The sequence below is a fragment of the Pinus tabuliformis genome, chromosome 3_1 (assembly GCF_031772625.1).
Source record: "Pinus tabuliformis cultivar Carrire ecotype Pingquan chromosome 3_1, CPIR1, whole genome shotgun sequence".
NCBI classification, from domain to species: domain Eukaryota; kingdom Viridiplantae; phylum Streptophyta; class Pinopsida; order Pinales; family Pinaceae; genus Pinus; species Pinus tabuliformis.
Window position 1 is genome coordinate 796,067,249 of NC_142301.1, and position 15,010 is coordinate 796,082,258.

The 15,010-nt window shown below is 33.8% G+C and overlaps 1 protein-coding gene across 1 annotated transcript; it reads left to right on the plus strand.

Moving 5' to 3' along the window:
* The first annotated feature begins 10,560 nt into the window (after window positions 1-10,560).
* On the plus strand, window positions 10,561-13,055 carry LOC149189836 (pectin acetylesterase 7-like). Its single transcript, XM_089413294.1, has 3 exons — window positions 10,561-10,894; window positions 12,629-12,711; window positions 12,854-13,055. The coding sequence occupies exons 1-3, from the start codon at window positions 10,762-10,764 to the stop codon at window positions 13,010-13,012; spliced, it is 375 nt and encodes a 124-aa protein (XP_089269420.1). The 5' UTR covers window positions 10,561-10,761; the 3' UTR covers window positions 13,013-13,055.
* Window positions 13,056-15,010: the final 1,955 nt, after the last annotated feature.

Consider the following 15,010-nt stretch of genomic DNA (forward strand, 5'->3'; position numbering starts at 1 on the left):
AATTGTGATGCTCCCATTTCCAGCAAAGGCAAGGAGAAAAATCAAGGCTACAATAGAAGAAATCCTATTCCAAAAAGAAATGTAGATGATGTCAAAGAGGCAAGAGGCAATGGTTATCATCAAAGGATCTCAAGGCAAAAAGGCTTCAGAAGTACATCAAAGAAACCTCCATCTCCCAGGTACCAAAGTTCATTTTTTGGCTATTGTTATTCTTGTTCAAACTTTGGTCATATGGCAAAAGACTGTAAAGCATCTCATAGAGATAGATGTTATAGTCTCCGACAACCTCCAAGAAACAATTTTACAGGAAGAAAACATGAAATCTTATTCATGAACAATGTGGAATGCTTCAAGTGTCATAACATTGGTCTTATGGCACGTGATTGTAACTTAACATGGGCTCTTACACAAGCTAGAACCATGCAAAACAAGAAAGTTACACAAGTATGGAGAAGGAAGGAAATACAGTCCGAAAGTCTCTTGAGCTCCCCAGCCAATCTAAGTTTTTTTTGAGAAGACTCTGCCAAAAGGAGACGATGCATACAATTAGGGGGACCTTGTAATTCTTGATCATTATCATTGAAGCTATTAGTGAACGGGTCCTTATGAAATCCTTGCTGAACTATATTAACAGTGATTCTTCCCATGAATGGGAGAAAGGAATTGAAGTCCCTTGAAGATCTTCTTATAGGGGAGAGATATGGAATTAAATCTGCCATAAGAGCAGAGAAGAAAAGGTTGCAGGATAGCTTGGAGATGCAAAGGTTGGAAATCTTGTCTGAGGCAGAGAGAAAGAGGATATTACATAATGATCAGAATACTTTTGCAGCTGCTATGGCATCTGAAGGAACATCTAAGGAACTAAGAGAAAATGACCCACTGATTTTCCCAGAAAGCACAAGTGCAGATCATGCCCCAATGAATATAGCCAGCTGCAAAGACAATACTCTTATTCTCCAGAACAGTAACCAGGCACAGTTTTGTGGCTCGGGATTGATTGGAGTGCCTGGGCACAGCAGTGAAAGCGATGAAAGGAAAGCTGATACGAATAGGCAGAAAAGTTTTGAATTTTTGATGAAATGTCTGGGTATGACTGATAACCCAGCAGTTGAAATTAAAGGGGAGTGTTGAAATGTTAATTTCCCCTGTTGCGTACTGTTTCCAGAAAACCAGTACGCTTCCCAGCACCAATTAAAACAACAGATCGAGACTAGATTTTTCCTTACACAGTGCAGATTTTGTTTTTCAGGGTCAAGGACATCAAACATTTAAGAACACAAAAATCATGGCAGAGTTGGTAAAAATAGTAAACACCAGGTTTTATTGTGGACATGGAGAATGTACCGCAACATCCAGAAATTTCAGAAATTAAACTTATTTGTCTGTCGTTCCATACCTAGTTTTAATTTCTAGTCTTGTCATAAAATTTTATATAATTGTTAGTTGATTGTTGTTGAAATGTAAGAGAGGCGCAGCAGCGCGATAGCAAGAAGAAGAAGAAATTTCTCTTACAACAGTGTGAATGTATGTAAAGCACAGCTAAGCGCAAATGAAAAAGAGGGCGAAACGCAGCAGAGCGTGAATGTCCAGTTTTTGTTGGTGAATATGAAAACGCAGCACACAGAAGTGTGAATGCAAGAGGTGATGTGAGATGCAGCAGCGCACATGTATTGAAAGTTTTACACACAGTAGTGTAATGTTTTTCACGAGAAGACAGAGTCTGTAATGCATAGCAGTGCAGACATAGCAGTGTCAATTTGCAGGTAGAGACAGATTGAAGTGCCTCTGAAGCAGGCATGTTGTAATCCCTCTGTTAAGAGGAAGATGCTATTTGTGTGGAACTGAAGCGTTCCTTGGAGAATCCCTCTGTTAAGAGGAAGATGCTATTTGTGTGGAACTGAAGCGTTCCTTGGAGAATCCCTCTGTTAAGAGGAAGATGCTTTTGTAACAGCAGTTGTGAAATCCCTCTGTGTGAGGAAGATGTTTTTGTAACAGTTGGTTTCCTGTTAATTAATACAAGTTTTTTTTTTGTGCATTGCTGAAACACCGTATTCAGAAAATAGTTTCTCGGCGTCAAAACAGAGTGTTGCTAAAACACCAGTTTCAGCGTTGCTGAAACACCGTTGCTGAAACATTGTTGACGAAACTGCGTTGCTGAAACACTATCTTCAGCAAACAATTTTTGTTTTCGTTGTGTTAAAACAGATCATTGTTCTTTCTGTTCGTTTGTTCTGGAATTATCAGAAATTCCCAAAAACAGAGTATCACTCTCTGTTCATATTTTTATTTTGGAATTAAACAGAGAATTCCCAACAAGTATCAATTCATTGTAACATCCCACAAGCCCTCGACAATGACTGCAACAAAAGGAAAAAAAAAAAAAAAAACCACAATGCGCTCATGGAGAAAAACAGAATACTTGAAACGACTAGTCGTACTCCTACTTTCCTCACAAGTAAAAGAAACATTTATGTAAGAAAACAACTACCTTTCTTTCTACGCTTTTGAGGAGCCTCTTGAACATCTGTGAGTGGTGTATTTGAAGTGGCTTCTTCTTTTGGGGATGTTGCTCTGACAATGCACAGTTTATGTAACTTTGCAGTGCTAGAAAGAACCAAATGAGGAACAAACAACATAGAACATTTTGGATTGGTCCTGCGCCTCCAAAAATTGGGTGTCAGATAAGGGTTGAATGCAATGCCCTAATGAAACATTATTAGATGTCTATATTTTTGTATAAGCTATGTATCCATGTGAAACATAAAACATTTGTAGTCCTGTTTTAGTTTGTGGAAATAGAGTAATAAAACACACACAGACATGGCAGTAGATGAGCAATGTTTTTGGTGTCCACCGTAGAAAAGAGAAGAACCTCAGAGGGTTAACAGCTCACCTGGGCACAACCGATGAATGAAGGGGAAGCGCAAGTAAGTTACGGTTGGTGAAGACACACTCCATGGGAATTTGTTGCGGTGGACTAGGGTTTGAATCTGCAACTAGTGGAAACCTCCAAACCGATTATGTTTACCCTGATGTAGCAAGCTGGAGCGGGCCTGCATTTAGTCGATCTGACATCCCTCGCGAAGGAAAATCATAGATGACGAGGAAACCAGCGACTATAACACCTTCAGCACTGAAGGCAGCCCTATTTTCAACGGAGTAGTCTATAATGCGACAGTCAGAAAAGTTGTGCTTGGATTGAATTTTTTTGCAATGATTCAGAATGTCAAGGATTTATGGATCATTTAAAGTGATCTAGGAAAATAATGGTTAGAGTCTTCTGTCCTTCTTTCAGCAGCAGGGGAGTATCGTTTCCGTCCCCGGTACCTAATAGACTAAATTTTTTCTCAAAGATCCCGTCCTTCGTTGCAAATTGCGCCGCTCAGGCTAGGGTGATCTGCTCATTTTGCCATCGGCCCACGAAGTAATCGACGACAAAGGCGATCAAGAAAGTGACGCTATGTAGTAAGACTGAGGGCCTGCGGGTATCGAGTTTTTGCATAACAGGCCAGGTTCAATGCACAACAGAACTCGGAGGTGAAAAGAAGGCAACTCAACCGATATTTGGAAAAAACAGTCAAAGTGCAGTGCTTGCTAATGACACTTCAAATCAATAGCTGAAAGTGTCTCACTGGATCGCAAGGTAAAATTGTTGATAGTTGTTGACGAATAGGAAGGCCTATAAACCTAATTATAGTACACAATATAATTAAATCAGAATTCTTTTTAAATAAATTGAACTTATCAATAATCAGAATTTGTTCTAAATAAATTTAACTTATGAATATTACTAATAATAATAGTATAGAATATAATTACATTTATTATTTTTTTGCTAAATGCAAAAGAAATTATATTAATTAAATTGATTATTTTTTGCTAAATACACAGGAAATTATTTTATTATATGCAATATACCATAACATCCCATTTACTTGTAAGATTACAAACCTTGTTAATTAAACAATTCGAACTGTACGAATCCTCTTCTGAGAGAGTTAGAGACCTATGGCTCACCGATGTCTCACATGTAATGTATAAGCAAAGGTGCTTAAACACATTTGAGAATATTCCTCCTAATTGATTAGGACCGAATCATAACTGCCACCCCATGTTATTACCCACATGCCTGAGATCTCCCTGCTATAGGCCGAAACCAGAAGTTTAAACATGTTGGGCCTCTTGACAGCCACCAGACGCTGTCAAGGGCGCCTATGGGGAATCATTACCCAACCAAAGAGTAACCACAACAATTTCTTATGCAAACCGCCTCTCTGCTCCCCTTTCTCTGCAGCCACAACTTTATATACAGAGACCACACCATGGAAGACTCCCAATCTAACTCCAAATCCTCAAGAAACTTTCTCTGCGGCCACAACTTTATATACAAAGCCCACGCCATGGACGGCTCCCAATCTAACTCCAAATCTCCAAGAAACAAACCCTCCTGCTGAGATTGTATTTTTTAATTTAGGTATCACATTCCCCAAAAAGCGCGAAAAAACCCAATTGTGGGAGTTCGGTGCAGTGGTGTTGTGTGCCGATACTTTATCAGAGAAAGAGAAAGGTCATGTTATTCGCATTCGTCCTTCTCTTGCATTAGAAGACATGCCCAAGAAGATGAGAGATGAAGGATTCAGCACATCACAATCCTTTGTAGATGTTGCACCCGAGATCTTCAACATTCTTGACGGTACATATCTTCCTGTAAATCTTTATAATTTAATCTGTTATATATATATATATATATATATAAACTAAACTAAACTAAACTAAACTAAACTAAACTAATGGAGAATGGATAGCAGGCAGGATATGGGCAGGTCACAATTTGAAACGTTTCCATGCCCGCTCGATACGTGAAGCCTTCCAGAGCATAGGACAGATTCCGCCAGTGGATATTGGGATAATTGACACTCTTATATTGTTCAGAAATTATTTTCCAGTGAAAGACAAGAAGGTCCATTGCATTATTTTCACTTCGTCCCAATTCATAAATCGTCTCTGTATTTTTCAATGGATTATAATTCGTTTCTATGCGCCGAATGAATTGCAGCTCTGTGCAATTGCCAAATACTTGGATTCTGGAACGCAAAAACACAGGTAAGAAAAAATTTAATTATTGTAGCAAATTTTTATCTAAATTATTAAGGGGTCTATATAAAATTCTAGATTGGGTGGTCATACATGTTCAAATTTTGCTGACATATATGTTTATTTAAAACAAAATTGATTTGGGTTTATATAGTATAAATGATAGCATGTTTTTAAATATTGTTAAAAAAAATTGGATTGTGGTTGGGAATATTTTAGAATCTATCTAACTAGCCCTTGAACCCTTATTCCCGAAAATAAATAATTATACACAAAAATTTAATAATTACAAGAGTTTATTTCACTATTGTGTTATTTTCAAAGCAGAAGTTACCAGATGCGCTATTGACTGTTGACGTTTTTACGCAGGCTGCAACTGTAGACTTTTTGGTAAGCAAAAACTGAGAATAGGAGGGGTTAGTTCCCTTTAGAAACATTATGGGTTTTTTTATTATATACATATGGTATGTATGTGTGTCAGCAAGGTTGACAGTCATCACATTGAAACTATAACTACCGTCACCGGGGTCGCAATAGATCACCATAAGCTGCAGCTGGCGCAGCTTCCACAGCAATCAAAACCAGCCGGGGACGTGCAAACCAACCCCGAACCGCTGCATCATGCACTTCGCGCGCAAAACTGAGTACGGATTATATATGTATATGTTTCTAATGTTTAAAAAAAGGAATAATGGTATTGGTCAATTTTGATGCAGAGATCCCAAATTCCAGAATTAGCTCCTCCTGAAGGTAAATTGGTTAGTAGCCGGCCTTCGAAGACACGAGGAGATGCCTCTTCGACATCGAAGAAAAGCACTCGAAGCAAAAAGGTCGAGATTTGAGAAAGCAGGTTAAACTGAATAATATTAATACATCAATTTTGAGATTAAAGAGATGCAAAGAAGTGAAACCTGCCTACTGTACTTTACAGTTAATGATTATATGGTGGACGTTGCTCCGTGGCATTCTCATTCATATATATTTTCGCATCAAACTATTACACATTCGAAAGACGATTTAAGGTTTATATTGGTGATGGGCAAACTCCAATTCATAGATTTTACTAAAATAAAGTTAGAGATAGTATTTCAGAACGCAAAGCTCTGATACTCTAATTACTTCAAAATTTTGTCGGGTTATGTGGACGTTAAAATATAATTCATTTATAAAGAAGTAAAGTGTTTTAACTTAATTTAGGTTAAAAAATTGTTTTAACACCGAATCAATCATTACTGTGAAATAGATTTAAATCTTTTAAAAATATGTTTTTAGCGATGGAGAGACCAGACTAAGTATATTATATACCACTAAAAGGTTTAGAACAACCTTAACCACCGTACATTATGATGAGTTTACTTTCTAGAGGTACAATTTGAGCACCTTCGAAACTAGGCATGTGATCTTGGAACTATGCAAGTGAAGGATCCTTGGAAAGGATTATCTAATAATAATAAAAATACAAAGTATAGAGATTGGATACTTTATTTATTTATTCATTTCAAAGGAATGCAATTCATAATTACAAAGTTTATTAAGAAATTTTATGTGAGAGGTAAGATATATCTTTGTTGCAAGAGTGTGATTAGTCTTTAGTGAAGTTTTTTTTTGAAAATTTAGAATGGAAAAATAGTTATTCATGAATTAGATTACAAAGAAATTAAAATGTTTACATTTACATGTGGTTTTGATGTAGTGATGCTTAAACTTTCTTTAAAAAGTGTTTTAGTTTTTGTTGTTCATAATCCACCAATCTTTAACAACAATGTTTGTTGTTCAAAATACATCAACTTTTACCTAGGGAGGAAAGGAGGAAAGTGCTTTCAAAAGGTCTTGGTTAGTCTTGGTTGTTCAAAAGGCATCAAATTTTTAGCAACACTTATCTTTAGCAAGAGAGAGGTCCTAACCAATTCCAGGAAAAAATCCCTATTTAGATCTTCAAAATGCAACTAATAATTCAAAAAAAATCAAGAGGCATACTTATATCGAGCCATTAAGTAATGTAGTGAACTCCTATATAGATCTTCAAAATGCAACTAATACTTCAAAAAAAGTAAGAGGCATACCTATATCATGCCATTAAGTAATGTAGTGAACTCAAAAAGAGGAGAGTAGGCAACTCAAATAAGGAGACCTAATTCCAAAAATATACTAGGACACATAGTATTCCTCCTTTGTGTTTATTGCATATAATCTAGAAAATCAAGTTCCTCTATGTTTAATGCATATATTAGCCATAAACACTACAAAATCAAGTTAGCGAAGTGAGCAATTGTAAAAACATCAAGAATGCACTAGTTAATGGTGAACCTTAACATCGCAAATGAACTTGTTAATGATGAAACTTAACATCGAAAACACACTTGTTAATGGTGAAAATTATCAATTTGATTGTGTATTTTTAAGGATATTGAAATTGCACATATATGTAAGTGCACATACACCTTTGAGGGGTAACAAAAGGCATCCCTTATCCATGGTGAAACTTATCAATTTGATTGTGTAGTTTTAAGGATATTGAAATTGCACATATATGTAAGTGCACATACACCTTTGGGGGTTAACAAAAGGCATCCCTTACCCATTCAATGTCGGAAGGAGCTACTCAACTTGTTGCAAGCATTAGTTCACCTATAATTTTTTTTTGAAAATTTAATAGACTTCCTTCTACTTATGGCCTAGCTCACATGGACTCACATGGAGGATTCACATGGAGCTCTCTTCACAGCTAGTGAAAGGGGTCAACATTGAAATTTTACAAACTACATTTACATTTGACAAAGTCTAATCTAATCAACCTGGACACGTACTTTGTTAATATGAGAGAGTTTCAGAACTCAATATAGTGAATAGGGAGCTTCCAAATGTGTATTGTACTACATTCTTTTATGCTTGCATGATGTCTTTAATTTTGATGGTTATTTTTAAAACTTTAAAGTATATGGACCAAATGTATGAACTAAAGGGTACCGTGCTACATAGGTATGCATAAGATTGCAATTCATTTGTTTATTTCATTATCCTACTCACATCTTGCTAACCATGATGTTTATTGATTCCACCAACCTCAATTCTTAGCCCAATGTATGTCACTTCCCTTCAACATCTTTACATTTAATTCATCAAGAAGAAAAAGAGCAAAAGCGTGTGTTATTACATCAATAAACTTGTTGGCTCATCCCTGCATGAGCCTTCTCCAAAAATCATTCTAACAAAAAATTAAAGAAATTTCTCTCTAAAGATGAGGATAAAGAAATGTAAAATAAGACTTGTGAAGCTACTTGTAGTTGGGGATTTTCTCTATTGGAAGTTCTCAATTAAAGAGGCAAGTGAACTTTTTTATAATAATAAAGATATAACATTTTGGTGTTATTTTGGTTCTTTATTTGCTATTGTATTGGTTTAAATTTAATTCTTTTTAATAATAAATATGATTTAAATAATACAAAAATGATACTATATTAGATTTAAACTTTTGACAAATAATATATTTGATTATTTCTTAATGAACAACTCAAAGAATATTATTTTTCCACATACTTATCACGAGATAGTCACTAAAACTAATGTTTTCACATTTCTCCTAGTTAATATTACATCATGTTCACAATGATGAAGACGTGTAATTTAAATAATTTATTTATATATACATAAAAATAGATATTTATTTTAAATAATATAAATAGAAAACAAAAATGCTAAAATTCATGTTTTCACATTTCTCCTAGGTAATATTACATCATGTTCACAATGATAAAGACATGTCTAATTTAAATAATTTAATTATAAATACATAAAAAACAGATATTTATTTTAAATAATCTAAAGAGGAAACAAAAATGCATCATCAAGTTTATTTGAAAGTCAAACAAATGCCTCTTAATCACCATCACAAATGTGATGCACTTGATATGTTCTTCTTGCACCAGTGTGATCATATTTACAAAATGCACCGCAAAAATAATATTTAAAAATATAACTGTAGTTCGGTGCGTTCAATAACTGCAAAAATAGTATTTAAAAATATAACTATAGCTTGGTGCATTCAATAACACGAATGTTTCGTAACAGTGCAAAAATGTTATAATGTTATATGTGCCTGCTAAAACAATTTAAATTTATGAACCAACAACGCTACGTCACAAGTATGTGTGCACCAATTTCGGTGTGGTTTTGTTTTACAGTGCACCATAGTTGTGCATGATTGGGTTTTTGATGCACCGATGAATTTTTTTAATTAAAAGTTATGTTTCCATATTAATAAATACATTTTTCTATATATATATATATATAGTTGGAATGAGTAATTATTATATATCTTACTCGTATTTAGGGGGCAAGAAGGTGGGATATGTGTGGAAAAATAAAAAATATTAAATATAATATATGTATGTAATGATGGAATGTTGAGAAGATGGATATGAGTAATGAAAATGGTCATAAGTTTCTCTCAAATTTAACATAAAAGAGCAATAATATTATATATTAAAAAATACAAAATATTTTAGATTAGAATGCATTTAGATATGATACATTTTAAATATTATTTCAAACAAATTTGAAGTCAATTCATAACATGGCTTTCAACCTTCTGCTTTGGTGTTGATATTGCATTATCATGATTATCTGTAGGCCCTACATGGTCGTGGTTAAAATGTGTAGTAGTGGATTTTTGGGGTATCACACTCCCAATCCTTAAATTTGGGATAGTTGTTACAAATGCATGCACAATTCACATATTTTGGTGATAATTCAATCAAGATGTTATAATGCTAACCACAAGCCAAACTTGTTACATCAAACACAACTATGAAAGACAAATCTTTTCAAATCTTGATAAGATGATCTTCCCAAATATTCTATAACTTCAATATATCTTTATACTTTTAGAAACAATTACTAATATTAATATTATTATTAATTTACATTTAAAATAACTTTAAACTATAATATTGTTTTTTTAATTCATATATAATAAATTAATCATATCAATAATTTTAAAGCATTAATTTACATTTGTTTATGATTGTACTCGTTATTAGTAATTAGTTTAACATTTATGTTAAAACTGAAAAGATAAAGTTTATAAGCAATAATTTTAGGAAAAACATGTATTGAAAAGAAAAGGCGATGTAGGAATATTAACTGAATCATAAATAGAAAGACCACTTTATTATATTTAGTGATAGTCATAGTGTGAGTGTAGAATGAAAACTTTGGAAAAAGGCGCATACTCGTTGATTGTTATCAGGGGTTAAATTTGACGCCCGTATATCCGTATTTAGCCTTTTTACCCGTAAAATACGTTTTAATTTCAAATATCCACGTCATGTGCAACGTGCCATTAATTTTTAAAAACGTCAATATGACGGGCAGGTTTAAAAATTAAAAGTTTTAAATTTTTTTTTTATAAATTTATATATATATATATATTTAACCAATCCACCTGGCACCCGTAAGTTAAAACTTAAAGTGATTCATGTTCTGAATTCGGTTTCGCGCTTTAAGTTGCTAGTTTCGCTCTGTGATAGATTTGGTGTCATAACTGCTGCTTCTTTGGGGATTTTTCCCATTTGGGTTTCGTCCAGAAGTATCCTCTTGGCTTTATGCCAACTGGGCTTGGCTACGATTGTTGTTGGTCCTAACTTGGGTTCTGTTTAGATTGGCAAAATGGTGGACAAAAACATGTCAGATTTCGCCGACTGTTGGTTTGCTATGGGAGTACTGGTTCTGATGGTTGTGTCAACGAATGCATTTTTGGTGGATCTGACTTTGGTGGAAGATGCCGTGGCCAAAGGAGCTAGTAAGTACCATTTTCTCTTGTTTATGGGTATATATTTTTACTTTAAATTTAAGCCCCTGTTTCACTGCCAGTGTTTGTTTTGGTTTCATGAAAAGTGGTTCAGTAAATTTCCGAGCTTAGAAAATTTTTGTAAGAGGCACACATTTTGAAATTGAAAGTGTCAATTTTTTTTGGGTTCAAGCATCATAAAAAGGGCTCTGCAATAGTCTAATTTTGATTCTGGTTGGCAAAGTTCAGTGTTCAAAAGTAACTTCATGCTATTGAGTACAGACAATTTTATGGTGGCATAAGTACCTACAATTTTAATGTGGCATTGAAAGTTCCTAGCGGTTACAGATGAATTTCAATCATTATGATCTGTACAGTTGCGATCTCCACTCACCTTCTTCAAAAAGATCCAAAAAGGTTATAACAAAAACTTCTTAATCCGTGGTTGTGTATCTGAAGAAATGACAGACTCTACTCTCTAATTCAAACAGCATGAACAAGTGTAAAAGAAATCAGAAACAGCCTAAAAGGTTTGCTTCCTTTGGCTAACATTGTATATAGTTGAGCAGCAGTACATTGTAGTGGACTTTAGGCATCTGTGGAGGCCATTGATGGCCAATGTTGTATGTCTGTACCTGCCCTGACACTTATATGATCATGAGACTAGGCCTCAAAGGAATCGACATATTGGAGCTGATGATATCAGACATCGTTTAATCTCATTCTTCACTACTTGATGCCCTCATTGTCTGTAATCATATATGTGAGTTTTTGCTTATTCTTTCCAGTTAAGTTAAGAGTTGTTGAAACCTTTTAAAGGCACTCTGTTTTGCATTTTAGTGGATAAGCTTTGCGTTTGATAGCAAATCCCCAAACATCATATGAAGAGACTGAGCTTCTAATCAGGATTTTTCAAGTGTTTGCATACTGATAGTTTCTGAATTGTATAAGTGTTTACATAGTGATAGTTCCCGGTCGATTCGATGTTTTGTTTATCTGACAGAAGCAAGGAACCAGTATGTTTTTCTTAAAGCATTCTCGAGTCTATTAGCCCTATGATTTTGACCTTCGTTTGCTTGAGCGTACTCTCACATCCCTTATCTTTGCCATGAACTAACCTCGTTGCCATGAAGTGCCCCCTCTTGACAGGTTAAGCACTCATACAAGTTCATGCAAGCCTTAAGGTATAGGTTAGTCCAGAGCTGTTAATGTGCAAATTGATTTTATATGCATTCTTCATGGGACAGTACACTTTTTTCATTAGCAATTACTCGATATTATATAGAGTAGGGCTCACAGTAACCACTATCTCTTCACAATATGGCCGGATTCTTGCATCTTACAATTATCCATCGTCAAGCAGACACGCCTCACTCTACTAAACTATATTCTTCATTTATAACTTAGTTTGAATTTCTTATACCCAAACATTTGTAGTTTAATCCCCTCAAAGTTCAGACAAAAGAGCAAATGAGATTAGATTTTCTTTTCCTAGGCACTTGCATGTCCTTAATTTTCCTTTTGTTGTTGCAATGTTCAAAATTTTTGTGTATTTGAGTTAGGGAGTGATAGAACTAGTGTCTACATTTTTAATCTGTGAATGTCGCAGTGATTGTGAATCAATGGAATCGTAAAAGAAATGGGTTTAGCTTGTAAGTTTGTAATTGTTTTTTTTAACATAATTTCTGAGCATCTTCTTATAAATGAGATATATAAACTTATTCAAGTTCCATATTTTTCATGCAGTTTGTTTAGATGGAAGCCCACCAGGCTACCATTTGAGCAAGGGATTTGGATCTGGAGTAAATAACTGGCTTGTTCACTTTGAGGCAAGATTTTACATCAGTGACTAATATGCATGCCCTGCATTTGATCATGTTTCTGTTTATTTATAGCCAGTAATTTTGCTTTATTCGAAAGGGTAAAAAAGGAGGTAACATTATATGAGCATGATGTTTTATTTGGATTCAGGGGGGATCATGGTGCAACAACATTACAACATGTTCTGCACGGACGAAAACTCGCCTGGGTTCATCTAAATACATGAGTAAACAAGTACAGTTCTCGGGCCTCTTAGGTAACAGCAAAGCAAAAAATCCAGGTATTTATTCTTCATTCCTGTGTTTTTAACTCAAATTCTTATTAGAAACCCTTTATCAATGCAAAGAAGAGTTATCTATTGAAACACTTCCTCATTATCAATTATTATTGAATGGCTGTTTCCTATATCTCAAGGAGTGATATTTTCTACAGTAAGTTCTTCAGGCTGATTGGCTGTGACCTGTAAAGTAAATTCAGAAACCAAGAAATTATCTTTTGTATTCTATTCACCTCATTTGGATAATATGATATGTATATGATGTTTGATAACCTATCCCGTATAATTATCGGCCCAAAACTTTCAGCACTGATCCAGAGCCTTTGATTGTTATTCACTTAGCAGTTGGCTGTGATTGGTAAAGTAAACTCAGAAACAATGAATTTATCTTTTCATTCTGTCCACTTCATTTTGATAATATGACATGTACATGATGTTGGATAATTTATCCAATATAATTGTCTTCCCAAAACTTCCAGGACTAATCCACAACCTTCGACTGGTATATTCTTATGATAATATATAGTGATTTTTAAAGATTATAACCTTGAGTAGAAAGCAGTAGAATCATGTAAGGATTACCCCGTATACCCGTATACGCACATGTTATTTATCTAAATTTATAGATGCCTCTAAATTTGGTTTTTTAAAAATTTGTGATAAGGAAGGGTTGGTTTACAAGCATGAATTAAGATTTGTATCAATTCCATATGCATATGTTGATTGTGTTGATATAAAAAACAATTATGGAAACTTGTACAAATAAATTTTAAAAGTCATATGATGGGCAGTTTAAAAATAAAAACGTCATAAAAAAATTCCTTGACAGGTAGGGTCACCCGTCAAATTTAACCCCTGATTGTTATACACAAGGGTGGGTTGTTTGTTTTTGTTTTTTTGGTAATAGTGTTTTATTATTCATTGTTTTGATGGTTATATACAAGGATAGTTGTTTGATAGGGATGTTTTTTTGGGTTTTGCTATTCATTGTGGTGAGAGATACATTCTACACTTTAGTATGAGGGGTTGTGTAAATATGTTATGTTTTTAATAAAATAATAATAAAAATTAATGTTGATCCAAAACAAAAATGAAAATAACAATATAGATAAAAAAAACTACAATATATTTTAATGTAAAGAATAAAAAATCTTGCTCTAAAATCTTTTAATATTTCTTTTAATTAAATATTTGTAAAATGAATCTTTAAAAGGAAAAACCATATCTTATAGATATATTATAATCTTTAAAGACACAAATATTTCCACTTCAACGTTGTAATATTTGAAAATATTCATTTGATGTAGTTTTATTATAAGTTTTGTTATCATGCCATGGAAAAAACATCATTAAATCTAGTATTAATATTAAAAGATTAAGATTAATATCAATATTATCACTAAATCTAATATTAATATTAATATATTATAATATTAATATTATTTGATTTAATAACTTTGGATTAATAAATTGAGGAACTGTTTGTATCTCAAGGGATTTGATCTCTTTAGGCTCATGCTAGATTCAAAGTTAAATGGATCTAGGTTGGTTACTAAATCAAAGATACATACAAAGAGTATGCTAAGTATGAAGAACAACAAAACATGAAAATCAACTATAAAGGACTAACAACAAACTTATCATGAACATATCTAAATTGAACAAGAAACACAATATAAAAACAAGTCTCTACCCTCCAAATAATGAACAACCTATATATCCACAAACAATCTACATAACTACCTTTTGCTATGTAGTTTTTGTGACTCACCATGTTACACCATTATGAAAATTGTAGTTAATACTAAATGATGATAACAGTTAAGGGTAATTAGTCAAGTAGGGAATGGATATCTGATAACATATTTTTAATGGTTAAGAGCGTGTGTTTCCTCCTAAAAGGTCACATGACCAAAACCAGAGGGGGGTAGAGTATGTATGCCTTTGTAGATTTAGTAGTCAAATCGTTGCGCAAAGGTGAGTTCCTTGTCCCACAAACAAGGGAGTCTCATACACCAATTTGGTGTCTG